General features: G+C 38.4%; 1 protein-coding gene and 1 long non-coding RNA gene across 4 annotated transcripts in view; one reads left to right on the forward strand and one right to left on the reverse strand.

The window, feature by feature from the left end:
- The first annotated feature begins 238 nt into the window (after window positions 1-238).
- LOC135327468 (uncharacterized) lies at window positions 239-6,585 on the forward strand. The gene is made up of 2 exons (XR_010387628.1): window positions 239-459; window positions 5,027-6,585. It is a non-coding gene; the product is annotated as an uncharacterized LOC135327468 (long non-coding RNA).
- The window catches only part of SNX10 (sorting nexin 10), a 42,365-nt gene continuing 23,545 nt past the window's right edge, over window positions 1,084-19,903 (reverse strand). For all 3 annotated transcript variants that reach the window (XM_026103778.2, XM_026103776.2, XM_026103777.2), the window contains 5 exons: window positions 16,313-16,399; window positions 14,168-14,268; window positions 13,382-13,480; window positions 4,969-5,184; window positions 1,084-4,535 (listed from right to left, as the gene is read on the reverse strand). In XM_026103778.2, the coding sequence (XP_025959563.1) occupies window positions 4,457-4,535; window positions 4,969-5,184; window positions 13,382-13,480; window positions 14,168-14,259 (486 nt within the window). In that variant the 5' untranslated portion in view covers window positions 14,260-14,268; window positions 16,313-16,399 and the 3' untranslated portion in view covers window positions 1,084-4,456. The remainder of the gene's footprint in view (window positions 4,536-4,968; window positions 5,185-13,381; window positions 13,481-14,167; window positions 14,269-16,312; window positions 16,400-19,903) is intronic.

Raw genomic sequence — 19,903 nt, forward strand, 5'->3', positions numbered from 1 at the left:
CTGTGTCCCCCCCCGCTGTCGGCGGATGGATGTTGCGCGTTCACTGCCCCTGCCCGGGAGACGCGGGGCTCCCCGCCTCCCGCACCCGCGTTTCCCGCGGGAGGTTCCGGGTGGCGGCTCCGCGGCAGGGAGTGGCCCGCGGCCGCCCGCGCCCCTCCCCTCCCCCGCGTCCCTCGCCCCGTGGTTGCTACGGGCTGCGGTTGCCACGAGTTACCGGGGCGCGGGCGGCTCCGCTACCTGACGGACACCCCCGCCCCCACGCGGCCGAGCGGCGGCTCCGGCAGCGCGCGCACATGCATGCACACGCGTGCACACACATGCAGATGCATGCGCACGCTTGCACACGAGCGCCGATGCACGCGCGCTGCACACGCGCCCCCGCGCGCTGGCGGGAGCGCCCGGCCCCGCCGCGGGAGCCCGGCGGCAGGTGGGCGGGGGCGGCGAGGACGGCGGCCCCAGGTAAGGCGGCGGCGGCGCTGCCCCCCGCCCGGGCAGCGGCACTGCCGCCCGCTGCGGCGGGGCCGGGCGCGACGGGACCGGGCGGGACGGTGCCGCTGCTCGGCGGCGAGACGGGCGGGGCGGAGCGGGCGGCGGGTGCCGCAGCCGGGGGAGGCAGCGCTAGAGCCGCTACCTGCCTTTTTTCTTTTTTTTTTTTTTTTTTAAAGCAGTGGCAGGTTTCTAAAATAGTGCCCCGTCGTACTTGCTGCGGTTTCCTCGTATTCTTGCAGCGGATGCCTGACGGCAGCTATCCCCGCTGGCAGAGCCCGCGCCCGGGGCTGCTGTTGAGCACGCCGCCAACCCGCCAGTGGAGTAAACGGGCACCGTTGCGAACCGTTCGCCTGCGCACGACCGGGAGGTTCAGCGGAGGTGCGCACAGACACAAATGCGTGTGCTGTAGGCACCTCACACATCAAAAGCTCAGTGCTACAAACCAAAAGGAGCAAGTTTGATTTTTGTTTCAAAAGATCACCTGAATTACTTCTAGCAATGTTTTATTCCAGGAGGCAAGGAACCAATTTAATATGCTACAGAACATTTTAATATTAAGGAAGAGAATAACTTTTTCATAAAGTATCTAGGAAATATTGGAAATACTGATTTCTTTATTAATGCACGAACAAAAATGTAAAAGTACAACATTGTAAAAGCTAGGGAGAAAAAGCCTCTGTGGTGTAAACGTGGGTCATTTTCACTGATCCCATTCCTCTAAGAACTACAAAGAAACATAAAAGTTCTCTTTTACTCACTTTATGTGCATCTTGTATTTTACAACAGAGTAAGTGACAAATTTTGTGTAGCTATGTAATTTAAATACTGTTCTGAAAAAATGTCAACATACTACATATTTCAAAAAAATCTAGGACACAGAATTTTGCAGTGTTATATGGTGGTACATTTAAGAGTATAAACTTTCTTAGTGCTTATAAAACAGCACTGCTGTATAAATGAACAACTTTCTTTCCAAAAGAAAATTTTTCTCATCTTTCTTACAAGTATATTTCAGTGACATTTTAAGTAACAGGTTTCTTAATACTAGTTTACAATACCCTGAAGTTAAACACGGTGTACAATTTGACAGGATATATGGCTGGAGATATTTTCACTTGTTTACATTTTCTTAAAAAAAAGAGAAAACAAAAAATACATATCAAAAATATTTGAAGAAAAGTAACTACACATGGAAAGTCCTAAGGTGATTAGGATATTGAAACTAAAGTAAATCTTACTATCTGCTTTAAAGACAAGATAAAAATGATAATGTTATATCTAGTTACATAAAAGTTGTTAAGAAACCATCATACTAAATCAGAATATAAAGCTCTAAGCAAAAAAAAAAAGAAAAAGAAAAAAAGGGCAGGGCTTTTGGTTATTTGAGTGCAAATTGGAATCATTGTAATTAGATATAAATTAGTAATAGTAATTAGATGAAATTATAATTTAGGTATTAGCCTGTCTGAAAAAATAGCAAGCAATATCAGCATTAGTCAAAATTAAGAACTGAGAATCAAAATACCAATGATGTTTTTATAGAGTCAAAATAAATGCCAGTGTTAAAAACATGCAATCATTGAAGTCACATAAGACGTTAGAAAATGGGGAGGGGGGGTTACATATAAATGTAAAATTATATTTAAATGTCCCCAATTAAAGTGCTATAAAGTATTTATATGCACTTTAATAGTTGATAACAAAATAAAAGTGCTAAAACAGAGAATACTTTTCATTCTTCTTTAATAAGAAAAATCCAGTAGTACTTGCTAAACAAATAACATTCAACAGATAAATATTTTAAACAAATTTCCATCAAAGATGCAAAGAAAGTATTGTTAATAGTACTGATATTTCTGAACAGTGTGATAAAGAAAATAACAGAGTAACAATAGAACCAATAGAAACAAGTATAGAGTTCAGAAATATCTTTTTTTGGAAAACATCTTCTGACACACAAAAGATATGCTCCTAGAATTTAAAAAAAAAAGCAGCTACAAAGATTCTCCAATCCTTTTATTTATGTATTTTTAGTCAAATATTGAAGACCTGTGCAAGTAGGCCAAGAATTGTAAAGTGCTTCAACTGTCTATCTCACCATTTTAAAACAAAACAAAAAAAACCACTATCCTAACGCTGTATCAAGTAAAAACATTCTTTTTTGACAGACATTATCCCAGTTTTCGTTTGTTTTGACATTTTCCCCCATCTTTTACATAAATTTGCTAAACAATAATTTTTCCAGTAATGTTATAACTTAAAAAGCAAACATCACTGCCTGGCAAAAACGGCCATCTTTTAGCTACTTCTAGAGATAACTTGCTGCTTTAAATAAATGTTATAACTTTTACAATAAAATAGCTTTGCTGCTGCCTTGTATACAAGCTGAGATGGTAGAGAGATATATTTGTGCAATTCAATAAAACTGAACAAAAGGAAACACAATTATTTATCTTACAGAAGTGCTACCATCAACAGAAAATAGTGGCTCAAAGTAGTTACCTAAGAGATGTTATCCTCAGGCTATTAAAACATGTTTCTAAAATTACAGATTCCCAGCTGGATGCTTGAAAAAACATGCCCACACATGCTAACCTTTATTACCTGGCCATTTAATAATCTATTGTTTCTGTAATTCACAGATTTAAAATGTTCCTCCTTTGAAACTAGACACAGAATTCTTAAAAAAAAATCCGTTTTTAGGCCTGTAACTACAACTCTGAAGTTAATGGGAGTTTTGCTAGGGTGATCAGACCCCCTAGCTCTTTTTAATAGCAGTTAAATGTCAAATATAAACACAACACCACAGTGAAACATATTCCATTGACAGAATCTGGGGCAAGACACTATGCAGCTGCTGTTAACAATAAAGAACAAAATTGACATTTAATCAAAGTAAGTGTTGGTGGTTACAAAGTTGTGTTCAAACCTGCCTTTTGTTTGTGAAAAAGTCAATATTCTTATGTGTTAACTACAGTAACAATGAAATCAGCAGCTGCAGTTATTTCCAAAGATTTGAGAGGTGCACATTTGTACAGTATGTTATAGCTATGTGATTATCATCATCCTGGAGAGAGAAATAGATTCCATTTAAGCTGTTAAACTAAAACCTCTGTCCTGACATCTTCAAATGTAGCTACCTAAAGTTAGACCTGTAGGGTGAAATCTTGGCCCTAGTGAAGTTGATGGAAAATTTAGCCATTGGTTTCAATGGACTTCATCCAGGATTTTCACTGGGAATGAGTATACATAATTCCCTGGGAACTAAGCCCCTTTAGAAACCCTCAAAATTATGTCATTTTTGTTATTCCTAACTTCTAAGCAGTCATACTTGAGAATTTTGGCCTTCAGTTCTTATGCATGATAAAAACAAGCTTTCCATAAACATCAGAGAAAGACCAGAGGAAGATATATTTATATCTCAAATTGTCAGCAGCATACAGTTTGTACAAAGGTTGTTTTGCTGATGTTGCTGAGCTACTTTAAAAAGTTAATATCTTGTGGGGTGTTTAATTTCATCACCAATGTCAAAAGACTTCTAAAGATGAAACTTCTATGATGAAAATTACAAAAAGATGCTTTGAATATATTTGATATAAGAACTTTTAAGCTGAGGAATTAAGTTATCTTGATTTTCCAGATCTAAGACATGCAGTCACTAAGGAAAATATTTTAACTGCCGTATGTATCAATAGAGCATGACTAGCCCAATACTGAGATTTTAACAGTTGCAAAAACCTAAATGTGATAGGTAACATGTAAACCTCAATCAATGTACATAATAAATCAACAAAGAAATAATATCAAGGTCTGTTTCAAAAACTCTTCAGGGACATATAGTTGTATTGACCACGAGTCTTTTAGGTACATGTTATTAGCAAATCATGTTTACGTGGTGCATGTAACTAGTAAACATAGCGGAAACCACTTTGCACTGTCCTTCGGAGAGCAATACAGAACTGATTTTTCACGATTCTTCAGAAGCTGAGCTTGCTTTACATCCACGTGAAATGCTGTCATCACTATGTCCAAGCCCGGAGGATGAACTGCAGAGAAGGGGAGAGGAAAAAAAAAATAAAAGGAGGAAATTGGTTTTCACAACACACTCAAAGCCTGAGTAACAGAGGAGAACTTTAATTATCTCCAGTCACAAAGAGAGACAGGAAATTTGGACTTTTAATTAGCCATTTGGAGTGCAGTTGGATATTTTTTTAGCAAGATAATTTAAACGCGAATAATTCAAGTCTGACTAAATGAAATTCACATAATCAGAATGCAGATAATTGAATTTCTACTGCATTCATTAATTCAGTGTGGAGGTGTGTGTGAAGACTTCTATGATGAGCTGTCACAGCTCAATAAAATCTCAGTCAATTAATTTTTTCATTATCTTAGTATTACATCAACAAAAAAAGTGAAGCATGCGCATGTATATGTATGTATATATAATCTCAGAAAGTAAGGAAATACAGAAATCACCTCTCTGAATCAGAGTCTGCATCGTTCTTTTCTTTTTTTCTCTCTTCATCTTCTATAGGAAAACGTCTGTTCAAAGAGGCAAACTTATGAATCGCATCAGCAACAGAATACTTGGTCTGTCCAGATACACAAGCCTCCATATCTTCAGGACTTAGCTGAGTCTGTAAGAAGAGGTGAAGCCTACTGTCTGAAAGCAATAATGCATTTTGCAGGATCCTTTAAAAAGAAAAAGAAAAGTCACATGTATTTATATAGATACACATATATTCTAAAGTGTTTTACCAGAACAAATTCTAAATGGTGTCCTGCTTTTAAGTATTTATAAGAATCCTAAATCAGTTACAGAAGGTAATGAACTTATTAAAATGATTAGGTGTGTGTTACTTTCTTATTACATTATTTGGAATTTTAGGTGAGTAAAAACATGAAGCTAATAGTTAAGCACATCTGTTATAACAATAACTTCAAGGACATTTCTTCCATTTAACCATCTGTTATTACCACATGGATTAATTAATGATTTTTAGGCTGTTGGTAGCATATACTTTTACAGAAATTTGGTCTCCATTTGAGAACTGTCTATATATTTTTTTAAATAACTAAGCTTTTCTAAAAATTAGACATCACCAATCTCTTTGTTGGAGGAAAGAAGTGCGTACAGAGATAGAGGACTTCAGAAACATGAAATGTCCGGACTGTGAAATACTCGTAAACAGAGTATCTGTACACATAAGCCAAAATTTACACTTTAACAAATATGCATACCTTTAAGGTAGAGTGACAATGCCAATACTGAACATTGATCTAAATGTATACTTTAAACTGTTTTCAGGGAATCTCAAATAATACTTTTCATTCTAGATATTCTTTTTAAAACTCCATTTTCATCTCTCTAAGCCTTCAAATTTAGCACAGAGTATTTGCTTACATAGAGTGGGAGTACAAAGTACAACACATTCCAGAAATACAAAAAGTTGTAGAGATACTATTTATTACATGGCCTGAGAACTGAGGATCATCAGCACTATTTTGAAAAAAGTACAACTCTACTGCAAGAATCATCTAAAGAAGGAATACTTTAATACATGTATCCTAGTGTGACTAACAGGAGACTCTGTTTATGCATACATGTAATTTTATTCACATGAGCGAAGTAATCTACTGTCAGCCTTTGCAAGATAAGAGCCTATAGCCATGCCAAATAGTGCTCCATAGAAAATTACAAAAAAAAAAAAAAAAACCCTAAGGCAAAACCAAAACTAGCAAGAGTCAACATATACCTATTTCTAATCACTGTAGTTGCCAAAAAAGTCATTGCTATGCAGCAGGATACAAAAGAACATTAACGTAAGAACTGGTAAAAGCAGAAAGAAATAGTGCATTATATAGGTACTCTGATTAAACTGAAATGTATAATGGATTAGTTCCTTGTATCAAACAAGATTAATGATGTGCTTGGACTGTAACATTTTAAAAATATAAATATGCTCTGAAAACCATCCTCTAAAGTGGCCAACATTACAATAACAGTATACTGAAAGATTTCTGGCTTTATCTAAGCCTGTAAAATTCTGTCAAATCAAAATAAATAAGAGATATATCTAATTGAAAATGTAAGATACTTGTGTATATATGCACATTTCATTTGCATAGGTAAATACACATTCACAACCAAATAATTTACATGTTGACATCTTGCAGTGAGGAAATACCTGCAGTAGCCCTAATGATCTACCAGGTGCATATGAAATTCAGTCTAAAAAGGACCAGATTTTACTACGATTCAAGATAAACATTCTTTCATGCCTAGATAAAGTCTTTATACTCCTAAATAAATTCTCACAATTTTACTTAAAAATAAACATAGCAAATACAGTATACATTGGTAAAGTCAATGGATACAGTGTATTAATACACAGCACACTGAAAAATATCTTAGTAAACTAAGGGAAACCAGCAAATGTTGTGTATAAAAGATTCAAAACACAGAATTTACAAGTCCACACACCTCAACAGCAATAGCTTCATGAATACAGTCTGAAAAGCCATCATTCACTGGCCACTGAAAGAAGATTTCAGCCTTGACTTTTGATAAATATAAACTCCCAAACAAGACAAACATCGTGACAAGAAGTAAAAGAAAAAAATACCATTCCACACAGTAAATCCATGTTTATAGTTGTAAGTACTTACGGGAATAAATTTTCCCCTCCCTCTCTTCTTCCTCTTAAAGGGGAAAAAAACAACAAAACAAACATACTAGAGTTTACTCTAGAGCAACTGGAGTTATTAGTTTTCCCAGGCTTTTTAATGCCATAATGAAGGGATGCACATTTCTGCAATTCTAACCTTTGCATGTCTAATACAAAGTAACACAGCAAAAGCTAAGGCATTAGATTCTGCATATGGCATTTAGTTTCACAGCAGATTTTCTTGTACTATACCTTCAAAAGTTTCCTGCCAGCCAGCAAAAACACAAGTAGCTAACTGTTCATAAGATTACACTATACTTACAGCTTTGTTGCTGTTTGAAATGTATTTTATTTTCTTTATAAAATAATGGGTAATCTTTAAAATTGATTTTAGATGGTTTGAGGCATTACACCAGAGAAGTAATGAGCATTAATGTCAATGATATTGGACACAAATTCATTTTAGCTTTATTTCATGTCCAGTACAATTCTACTAAACCTTGAACTGCTGAAGCACTGTTATTAACTCGCCAGTAACCTAACACATGGAACAGCAAACAAAAGTGATAAGAGTACAGGCTGATCAGGACCTCAAGGCTACTACTGTCCTTTTTCTGCAGCTATAATTCAGTTTCCAATTCTACTTTACATTGGACTCATTATTTCACAGTAATTTTCTTTTCTGCTTAATAGTGCCATCTGGAGGTGAAATGAATGAAGAGAAACCAAGGGGAAGAAATAGAAAGATATTCATTACCTTAATTGCATATGTACATCCATAAGGGGAAAAAAACAAACACACAAAGCATTTTACAAACTGTTTAAAGTGATCTTGAAAGCAAAGATGAACACCTTTCACTCACTCATGCCCTTGAAACATCTCTTTTTCCTTTTAATTAAAAGACAACTTTTGCCTTTTCCCCCCATCTGAACCAACAGGTCAGATTGCTTTTTAATTGCATCCTGCAAGCAATCAAAATGAAAAATAAATTTGTGCTATCCATAAGCCTTATGTTTTGCTGTTCAGAATATTCCTGTTTCAAGGAAATAACCATATATCTATGATTTGTCACCAGATGTTACTAATACAGTAGTTGCCCTCAAGGGCCTTCACTGTTCTGGGGATTCATTGTGTGAGGTGTCGTATAGCTAGAAAATAATTGTTTTGGCTCCAAGGACCTTAAAAATCAAAATTATAAAACACAACATACAAATGAAAAAAGGTAGGAGGGAAAGTGGTATGTAATAATATTAATACTCAGATGTCTTAGCACAGTCTAGCCGTATGTGCAGTATGAATTCAACCAGTAGTATTCACAATGTTTCACAAACTGTTTTATTACAGCAAGTGTCAATACAAAGCTGCAGTTACAGTGATGTAAATCAGTTGTCACTGCAATTGTGCTAATGTAAGAGTCATGGCTCACAGTGCTAATTCCTATAAACTGACTGGACATATTTAAGAGAACAGACTTTCTATGCATGCCCAGAATAAGAATGAAAGGCTAAATCCTGCAAGTCTTTATCACATCAGTAGTCATTACTTGTCAGAGATCTCACTCCTCTCAGCCAGATTGCTCACATGCATAATGACTACTTATGTGATTAAGGGGGCTGCAGGATAAGGCTCTACATATGAATTAGAGATAATAAAATCATTTTTTATTCGTGGCCATGTGAATCTTTGTTTGTAAGCTTTCAGTAAATGCTCATGATCTTTAGACCTTTAAAGAAGGAGGACAGAAAATGTCAGTTGACATCCAAAGAAATAACGTCATTTTTGAGAAAATGCTGAATACTAGTTGGAGAGTATTTCTCCTTCCCCATGTTACAGCAAGAGCACTTACAAAAGACAAAACATGTGTGTTTTGTCTTATTTGGACAAGGTCCAAAATCTGGCTTTCTTCAACATGATTTTATTAGGTATATTATACACTGTTCTGCTGGAGGAGGACAACATATGGCTGAACAGTACAACTTAATCCTAACTAAAGATTTCCTGTATCTACTGTAACCTAATACAATGACAGATGCACACTTGTATGTGTGTGGAAGGTTAACACTCCGATTTTGTTTTCAACAAATTTACTCTGCCCATTTACATCATATCATGAGAGAGAAAAAAATAAAACTTGAGAGACAACAGATCACAGCCTGTACTGTGGTGCCCTCTATTGAACATCCGCTCAGCCTCTCTCAGTGAACGGGGACTTACACAGCCCACAGTAAACAAAGCTCCATTTCCTCCTTTTAAAAAGCCTACTGTGTTTCCTCATCCATTTTTTAAACAGAGGAAATGTTACTGATAGCAAGCAACTGTTAAGCAACTGTTTAGAATCTGATAACAAATACATTTAAAAAAAAGAATTAGTACCTAAACCACCTGCTAAGTATTAACATACCTGCTAAGTATTATGCACTTCAGTGGAACTCACCAGATCTGAAATACTTTCCAGGTTTTACTCAGAACAGCTCTAGCGGAAAGAGAGCGCCACATTTCACTGAGGAAATCCCACCTGGCCTATGGCCACCAGTGCCCTTGTCTGTTCTGTGCTGCCGAAGGCACCCCAGCAGCTCCCGCGAGCAGCCACTCTCCCACGTCTCTCATCCATATGGGAGAACATTGTATCTCCAGGGGAACCCTCTAACTCTATCCCAGCTTGTGCTTGTGGGATTGTAATTTGGAAGGTAAGTAAGTCTGAGAAGGAGGGCAAAACCAAAGCTACCTTTAAAGAACAGTTCTGCCTTAGGCAGTGATCAACTAATTTTTGAATGGTCAGTCTGCACCAGCACCGAGTGAGCACAAAGCACAACATCCAGAGCAGGAAGACTGAAGTACTTTGTGGATTTTAGCAGTGCATTTTTCCAAACTCCTACTATTTCTTCCACCACATCATAAACTGCAGTGTAATTCCCCAGATCTTTCTTCCTGAGCCATGCAATTTGTTAGAATCCAACTGTATTCAATGAAAGCAAAATAGCAGCAGCAGTGAATACTACTAGCATTTAAATCAGTTTTGTTAGTGTTCTAATAAGCAAGTATGAATGATCTTATATAAAAGCAGTCTACATCCCAGTTAAATCTGTGCAGAAAAAAAATGGTGAAAGCAAAGAGGCTCTTACAGAACCTAATATTAAAAGTTTGTGTTTTGATTTTGACCTTCAATTTGAGAATAAGCTTTTCCTGTGAATTTAAACATATCCTCAAAAGTATCAGGATACTTACCAAGAAAAATGCATCGTTTTCCTTATTCTTACAAAGTAATTCCTAATTGAAAATGGGCTAGCTGACTTCCGTTAATGCAAATGGGCTTTTGAAATATTAAATTATGCCCAGACAAGAAGTGAGCTTTACAGCTCTTCATCATTCAGAGTGATAACAACCTATAAGACGAGCAGTTCTCACCCTGCATTTGTATGGTAAAGACAAACAGAATGGAAGACTCATTTCCAGATCCCAACAAACTCTAATGCTTTGCTTTAGGTTCCTGCTGTGGACCTAATTCTTGCCTTACCATGTTCAACATAAAGAGGCTACACAGACCTCATGCTAATTCTGGAGTAATATGTAAAAGAGAACAAAAGAACTCCACAGCCATCCACATACAGGTGATACAGAGGTACTCTCAGGGTCAGTGACAGCAACTGGATACCTGTGAGCCCTCTCCACTTAGCCTCCTGCAGCTCAATCCTTACTCCTCTATCTTGTGGCTACTGTCCCAGGAGAGGCTGCACAGAGCAATGGATGCAGGGCAGAAACAGAAATGGTTAAAGACCTACATTTCATTTTCAGATATGGTTTGGATCCTGACAATCTCATAAGGTACCGAATGCAGACTGGAGCATAGGTTCCTGTATCACCTGTAAGCATCTGAAAAGCTTACCTGTGAACCTCCCCTTGACAGGTGTATGTACAGGTTCAAATCGCATTTCTTCTTGCTGTCATAAGGGAACACCAGCAGGGACTGTGGGCCTCTTCATGATAACCACTGTCATTGCTGGGCTACCAGAGTGCTCAGTTTTGTAGTTCTGGGCTAGAATACCCCATGCAACTACTTTCCAATTCCTTTCTCACCCCCTTTCTAGCATACTAGGGAGCTTCTGCTTCCCCTAGCACTGCCACACCTAGGGAACTGTAGCATCTAGACGCAGTAGTTTAGTAATCAAGTCTATAAGACATAAGGCAGAAGAATTTGAATACTCTCACATTAACTGTGCATCAGCTGTATCAGCTGGAGCATGTGCAAAATCAGCACTGATCACATGCTGGAGTTAAAGACACTGCACTTGCCAATCTATCACACAAATGCAACTTCAGTGAAAGGAATCATAACCTTTGGTTCAGATTTAAAAAAAAAAGAAAAAGAAAAAGGAGGGAGGGAGACACCATGGCAGTCTAGTTCAGCCAATAAAAAGATCCCTTCTATAAATAGCAGCACATCTGACATGCCAGCCAGTAGAGGGCAATGGTACAGCACATAATTGCCAAGCCAATTCATCACAACTATATCTCTAAAAATTCCTTCCAGCTATTCCCCAGGGCTGAGAGAAGGCTGCCACCTTTCTAAACGGCATCTAAGTTCAAATATTTAAATCAGTACTTTACAACACAAATGCCTCTTCACCCACCCCTGGATGAACAGCAGCAGGGTAAAATTACATGCATCCACAAAATGAGAGAGTGAAGATCTGTTTTAACAGAATATGTTGCTGTGTTTTGCCTCTTGAGGCATAATTAGTGGTTTTAAGTATTTTTGATCTTGAAACATTATATACTGTTACCAGATTAGCCCCTTCACCATTTTCAAAATCACTCTCATTTTAAAATGCACTACTCCACGTGACAGCACGGCTGAGCTAGAACTGCTCAGACACTGGGACCTGAACTACCACACCCTTTGTCTGATCATTACTATCACCTCTAGAAATGCAGTCTCTCTCTCTCTCTCCCCCACGAGGTAAAGAAAAAACCCTCTAATCCTCTTCTACTTTCCTTTCTCTGTTTGCCATGTCCTCAGACAGTATTCACTGACTATACTTCTGCCCACAGATCCTAAGAATAAGTGTACGCAGAAATACTATTCCTGAAACTCCTGCAATGGTTAACTCTCCCTGCCTTCAGTTGTTAAGTCTACTGCTAACAAATATATCCCCAGGACCAATTTGTTCTTGTCTGTTAGGGAAGTCTATTATCATAACATACTGACTAGAAAAACAGTGGGTCCAGTACTCCTCTGCCCACTCACCATGAGCCGTAAAGCCTACTTAAATGATTTGCTTTCTTCCTTTGTCTATGCAACTCTGATTCATGAAAACGTTGATTTTGAAAGATGAGTGTCTTTACTCTCAGTGCCTTATCATGCCTTTAACCCAAACAGTGCCTAAAGACAGCTTGCAAACTTACGCATAATTCCTACCATAGCAACTGTGAACGGAGCTGCACTTGTAACAGCAGTTGCGGGATAGTAAGAAAATGGCAGGGAAAGCACAAAATTACACCAACAGAATCTCTACCACTGCAGACAGTAAAATAGTTACAGCAGTGTGACTGAACTATGCAGTACTAAAACTAATACAGTACTCTCTTGTAACTCAAGTCAGTCTAGCTAAGATTTCACTGTTCATTTATTACAGTTTACACTAACCATTTACATAACAGCATAGAGGAATGATTTTATGCAAGTTGCGGCTGTAGTAAAAGTGATTGCAGCTGCTAGCACTTGTTTATGTTAATGGGTATGGTAAACAGAGTAACTGGCATCATAGGAAATATTTGTGTTAGATCTCCCTGCAGAATTTTCCCAAGCTCCCAATGTTTTAGCCAACAGAGTTTACTAGAGAGACCTGGACACTGAATTCCCATTACTATGAAGAAGGAGAGAAGTCCCATTTATTTGTGTAAGCGTAACTGAAAGTTGTAAGTAGACATCACCACGAAAGAACTGTCAACCTCAAAACAAGCATCAAGCAATGTAAACCCAAAACTATTCTTTTTAATCAATGCAATGAAATGCAATGGAAAAGCTGAAGTTTCCTTACACCAATGAAGCTGAAGTCACACATATGAAATGACTCTGCAAATAAAACAAAAATAAAACCAAATGTGTAACATGTGAGTATGACCACAAGATGGCGCTCTCATACCAGGGATGAACTATGTTAAACTAGAAAACTGATGACATCATAAAAAATGCCAGCATCTCAAGATAAGGGGCACTTACTTTTCAAGAAATTCTTGAAGACCCTGCCGACGATGGTCCACGTGATGGGGATTGTTCACATTAAAAAAGGGAGTTTTAGATGGCAGTTCTGGTAACTGTCTTTACAAACAAACAAGCAGATACATAGTTAAAACCAAATCTGAAACAATGGAGAAAAATATTGTAAGCTAAAGCCAACCTCAAGCATTTGGGATTCACAAGTTATGTTCCAAAAGCTAATTAAATCAAATTTGAGAGAACAAGGTTGAGCAACTGGTGTGCTTCTGACAAACCTTGAAGGAAAAAAAAAATTAGAATTTTCTGGCCCAGCTGTTAAGCCTGCACGCATGTCTATGTCTCTCTTGCTGTCCTTATGTCTGCAAAACCTAAGCACATCCTAAAATTACAGAGAGCAGGAACATCTACACTGCTGTTACTAGCCAGCTTGAGCAAGACAGCCTCTGCTCAATATGGCCTAATAATTTATCTTGGCCAGACTGCTATTCCTGCTACCTGTATCCAATAAAAGGAAATACAGATCAAGCATATTACAGGTTATTAGACTGGAGGTCATCAAACAAGGGCTGTGAGCATAAACTACATCCTTCTGGGTTTAGACCAAGTAAAGCAGCAGGAAATGTGTTATACAGAATAAAATTGTACTGGTAGAAAATACAGGACACTTTCCAGCTCTGATTTCTATAATTCCCAAAATTAAGATGAAACAACCCTCTCCCATGATGTGTTATTTAAAGATTATTAAAAGCACATATTTAACGGAATAAACAAAACTTAAAAGTTGCTCACATTAGCACAGCATTGCTCTGAAGCCTCTGCCGGAGCCAAACAAATTCTCGAAAGCGTCGCCTAACACAGGATGTTTTCCTTGTAAAGCACATACTGTTTGTCTGTTGGGAAATAAAAAACATTTTACCTTGTAAACCAGTTTATACTAAAGTGCAGGCATAATATAAAAAAAACCAAGATGCCAATGCCTGAGACACCAACAGAAAGCTTGACATGGATGCAGTTTAGTTGAAGGACTGTGCTTTCTCTCAGACAAAACTGGCATCAGTTTCTACTGGTTCTCAGGGAATTTGTTTTTCTTTTTTTTATTTTGTTCAAGCAAGAGATCAGGATAAAGCTTCAGTAACTGGGGGAAAAACATCTCAGGAAAAAAAAAGTTTGAGTATAAAACACCAACCTGTGCAGGAAAAAAACCCTAACTATTCTAGTTACAGTCCTCCAAACACTTACTCTGCACAGAGTTCTTCCAGTCTGCAGTCCTAGTTAAATCAAATAAACTAATGTGAATGCTCCCTGCAATTAGCAGTATTTGGACATTTTCTCAAAGAACAGTATTACTCCACAAGAAAATGCCAATTCATCAAAAGAGAAACAATTCACGGAAATTAAATGATTTTGCCAAATTTTCTAGTGGAGCATACATTTAAGTGAAACTCTGCCTGCCAGACAGGACTCCACTGGAACTTTGTCTGCAGTTCACAGTGCCCTCAATAGCCTGCCAGCATTTGTAGCTCTGACACAATTCCCCCCATGCAGATAGCACAGGGCCCAAAGACATCAACTTTCTGGAAGAGATTGGCATCCAGGCTGCCTCATAGCTTAAGAAACCAAATGCTAAGAGCTGGGCAGAAGAGGAATCCAGCTGGCCCAAGAACCTGGCAGATTCAAGATTTTGAATCCACCTAGTACAGTCCAGTATGTACCTACAGACATGGTCTCTGAAAGCCTTGGCAGATTCCTGGTAGGGAGCGGAGCTGATGTTTATCAGCTTCAGAGATGCCCAGAGATGCCCACTGCTGAATCACGCCACTGTGTCTAAATGACATCACCCCAGCTTGGCAGTTGTTGAGGAAACCGGTAATATACTTCCCTTTCAGAAGCACCAATGCCTATGAAACTGTAACATATCCCCCCAAAATCTATAGAATTTCTATTATCAGAAGTCAAAAAATATAATTGCTTTTGAAACAGTACTTAAACCACATTGCAAAATGTAAAAGTTCCACAGCTCTGACTGCCACACAGGACAAGAGCTTGTCAGCACAGGCATTTAATAAGCAATCATTTGACTGTTTGCTCTCATTATGCTGAATGCTTAACTCTCCCACAGAGGAAGGAAATGCTTTCAATCTTGTGCCAAACGTTAGTCACATAACTTGGTGCTCTCAAATTCTTCACCTGATAGCTGATAAACTTCACAAAACTTTATTCACATTGCAGTTAAAATCCCTGGATCTAGATTTAGGAAATAAGGGTAATTTCCAAATATCATCCACCAAAGAATAATCAACAAAATAAACTTATGTACAGGACAGATTTAAGACATGAGAGAACCATAATTCTAAGTGCACTCCCACAAGCATATGGTAGACTACAATTATAAGCAGGAATGTACTTACTTGACATATCCAAGTACCACTGAGCTGGCATAATATGAATGTCAAGGTACACTGAAAACAACCACATCACAGAAACCAAATACCTTGGCAAATATAAGAACTGGGAAGAGTTTAAGGTACAAATTACCAGACACTTATTGAAAAGAAAGTTGTTTTCACATGAATACCTGAACATCAAACTTCTTTTATAATTGTAAGATCACTGACTATGCAAGTCTGTTGTACTGTTTTTCTAGCTGATAATTAAAACTGAGAACAGTATCTGTTTTAAGACAATATGTTCTGGAACACTCATGTGAGTGTTCAAGTATCAGGTTCTAGTCCCAGCTCCGCCACAGACCTACTGCATAGTTTTGGCCAAGCTATGTCACCTGTTCCACTGCATCTCCATCGTCAAAAGGAGAATAATATCCCCCAGCCTTCCAGGAGTGCTGTAAAGAAATTCCCTTAATACCTGAAGTGAGCCTGGGCTTGGACAGAAACAGCAATAAGACTGCAAAGAATCTGTACTGATTTTTGTACTCACATGAATGAATATTTCATAGTCTATGTATGAATGCCAAGAGTCTTCTTTCTGTGTCCTAGGGTCTCGCACCAAGACAGTTACAAATTCCTGCAAGCGCATAATAAATCAAGCAATTAATTTCAAAAGATGAAGGGAGCGTGAAAGATTCTTTTGATTATTCTGCTGTTCCACAAACTACTGTGCTCAGATTAAAAGCCAAACTGCTGTTTTATTCAATGTTGCAATCCTATAAAAGGAGAAGCAAAACGCAATGAATCATGTGAGCCACACCACATGTCCAGGAAATTCCTTGCCAAACTGCTAGCAAAAGGGACTATTTCAGATTAAATAATACCATGAATTATCATGCATGCTTCATTCATGGGAGATCTGGTGATTTCAGTCGCTACAAATTAAGTATCCAACATACAAAATCACAGGTTTAAGATAGAACTAAGCAGGTATTTTAGGCTTTTCCCAAGCTTGTGTTCAATATTCGCAAAGAATGTGTTACAAAACTGTTCCAGGTACCCAATGCTTACATACAGAATTTTATTTGCACCTAAATTTCTTGTCACTTTATCTATCATTTTTTAAGAGCAAGTATTTATACCCACTGTTATTTGGGATCTGAGATAAGTCTCAGTACCTCCATGAGGAGATGAAGAATTGTATTCTCTCTATGCACAAAATTACTGGCTCCAGCCCAGTAGAAGAGGATGTACCACTACTAATTGCCCCGGGCACAGATTTGACATGGGGATTCATGCTCTCAAGCCTAGTGTCCCTGATGCTTTGTGGAAGGAGATGAATACTCCCCTTCTGCTGTGCCACAGATGCTTCCTGATATACCACAAACTTAAAGTCACTGAGTACAGCTGAGGACAGCAGGTCCAGGGCACTTCCATCCCAGTCTGCCCACTGACCTGCATGAAAAGGGAACACTGCAGAGCATACTTCGCAGCATTTTCAGGGGACAATGATACAGAGCACGTGCCTTAGAAGTTGTCACACCTAGTCTATTCCCTTATAATCTCTACATTTATATAATAACTTAGAGTGATCCCAAAGGAGTGATGAAGGCCTGTGGGCATTAATGTAATGTAACCAGGCATCACTAATAATAATTGGATGAGGCTGAAGATTACATGCTTCTGGGTATCCTCAGCTAATAACCACATGAAATTTTGTATCACATTAAGAAAACCAACCTAGTAAATCCATATTTTCATATTAAAATGGAAAAGGTTCTTTAAAAGACAAAGGTTGGAAGTGCGCCCAACTACCAGCTCTTACCAGAACAAACGAATAGCCTGTCCAACTTCAGTTGCTTATGTAAACAATTACCCAAAGAACTAAGCCAACCACTAAACAACAACTTACTTAAAGAAAAGTAAATCACTTTAAGCTGTAGATATGTATTTCCTGAGAGGAAGGCACTGCACCAGATCTCCAGATATAGGGATCAAAGTTGGGAGGAAGGACAAAGTCTTTGGTAAGTAGGATGCTTTTTTAGTACCTCTCTGTTCATAAATCAGGGAGTCTTAAACTAGAAAGTTCTCAAAATGTGTCTCTCCATCCCCATACCACAGATGACAGAAAGGAAACCTTTATTCTTCAGCAAAGTCCCCTCTACCCTCTCTCCCAACCACGCAGCACACCAGCAGTACCACCAGCAGCAAACTTTAACAGACAAACAGGAGAAAAAAGACATCCTTGACAGGAAAAGATCTATTTTGTCTGAACAGTCATTTGTACCCTGTATGTGGCAGGGAGGTATTTGTGGTCTTGATAAAATCATTTATCATACCAGAGCAGCTGATTTCCTGGTGATACTATTTCAGTGATGGAGAACCTCTGGTCTGAAGGCCAGATACAGCCCACCGTTTCATCTCATTTAGTGCAGCTTCTAGTCACACGGTTTCTTCTGCATTATTACTGGATAACACTGTGGTGTGTGTCAATGAGTACCTTGCAAAAGAAAGCCCATTTGAAAGGTTCCTGACATTTCTGCTGCTTCTTTCCTCATTGAAGAACACTGGAGGCCTGACTGCACTCCGCTTTGTATCCTCTGCAGCTTTCTAACCCCACACCAACAGGGCACAAAACAAACAAATCAACAAAGTTGTAATAATTTCTACCAGCTGGGGGGTCATACCTTCATTAGTAGAGAAACATCAGTGAGAGATACGAGAAAGTTATTCTGCCTCCCATGCAGATCAACTCAATGTGCGAAACAAAGGACAGAAAACCATTTTTCAGGTCTTTTTTTTCCTGCTGGCTATAATGGCATATTTTCAGACCTGCTCTAATATCTTTTCATATCTATATTCTTATCTTCTCCTAAGTTTCAGTCTTCCCTCATTCAATCTTTCCCTCTGCTCCCAGCCTTCTATTTCCCTGTTCCTCACTCTTCCCCAGGCCTGCAAACACTTCTGCTAATCATTCTGTCTTCTCTTTCGTGAGGCACAAATACATCAGTCCTGTAAGCTGGAAGAAGAGCAATTATGCCAAAAAGTTTCAGATGCAATGTTGCTCTCCTCTTCCATTCAAATACTGCAGCCCAAAAGTCAAGGCTGTAAACAGCCCACTTAAAACATAAATTTGGTTCCTTTCCTGACATCAACTGCGCTATCATCTTCCCATTATGCTTCCTTATGCCTAGGTTCCTCAAATTACTTTATTTCCAAGTGACCTTCTACTACCCTCCTCTTCACAAGGAATCAAAATAGCCTTCTAAGTAAAATACTTCTTTTAAACTCTATTACACCAGCACATTATGACAAAAAGTTACTGTTGGATATGCTGTATTAGCTATGAGTTACCTTGTAAATGATTCTAGACCACAATTTCCATACAAAACCCTCTGTACTTTTAAATTCTAATTAAATGGCCATCAAGTTTCAATACTGAGGCCTTCAATACTTCAGACTTCTCAGGCTTTACATATACAAGAAATGAGACCCATCACATCTAATATGGCAGTCAGGTATCTGGAAAGCATATCACAGACCCAAGTGTAAAAATATTCTATGCTACAGTAGAGTACCTCAGTAAGCTGCAGCATTCAAATATAGTCAGTATGAGCTCCAATTTGAAACACCATCATTTCATCAGAATGTTGGGAATTTTTTTCTTTTAGTTTACCAAAAGATGCCAAGATTGATGTAAGTATGAAGCAAGATAAATATTAAGCAATTAGAAAACCAAACCAAAATGTACAGCCTTTCTCAAGATCTACTGTTACTTCCCCTATAAACATCTTGAATCCAGGAAGTGTTAATTACAACTCCCTTTACAATTTCTGCTACTCAGAAATAGGGGCATCACACACTTCAACTATCCCTTCTCTTTTGCCCCATATGCATTCTCTGTGATACAAGACCAAACTCGGATGTAACAATATAATAAATATATCAATATAACAACACTGATTCAATCAAAGCAGTACCACTTAGTGTAGATGCAGATACACTGCCATAAAATGTGCTTATGTCACCCTATAAAACTAGGTTTATACAAGTGCAATATTTGCACACAGGCTACAGCAGGATCCAAATAAAGTTAAGTGACAGAATATTCATTTGAGACACTGCTGTTGTATGCTTAGGT

Source organism: Dromaius novaehollandiae, chromosome 2 (assembly GCF_036370855.1).
Source record: "Dromaius novaehollandiae isolate bDroNov1 chromosome 2, bDroNov1.hap1, whole genome shotgun sequence".
NCBI lineage: Eukaryota > Metazoa > Chordata > Aves > Casuariiformes > Dromaiidae > Dromaius > Dromaius novaehollandiae.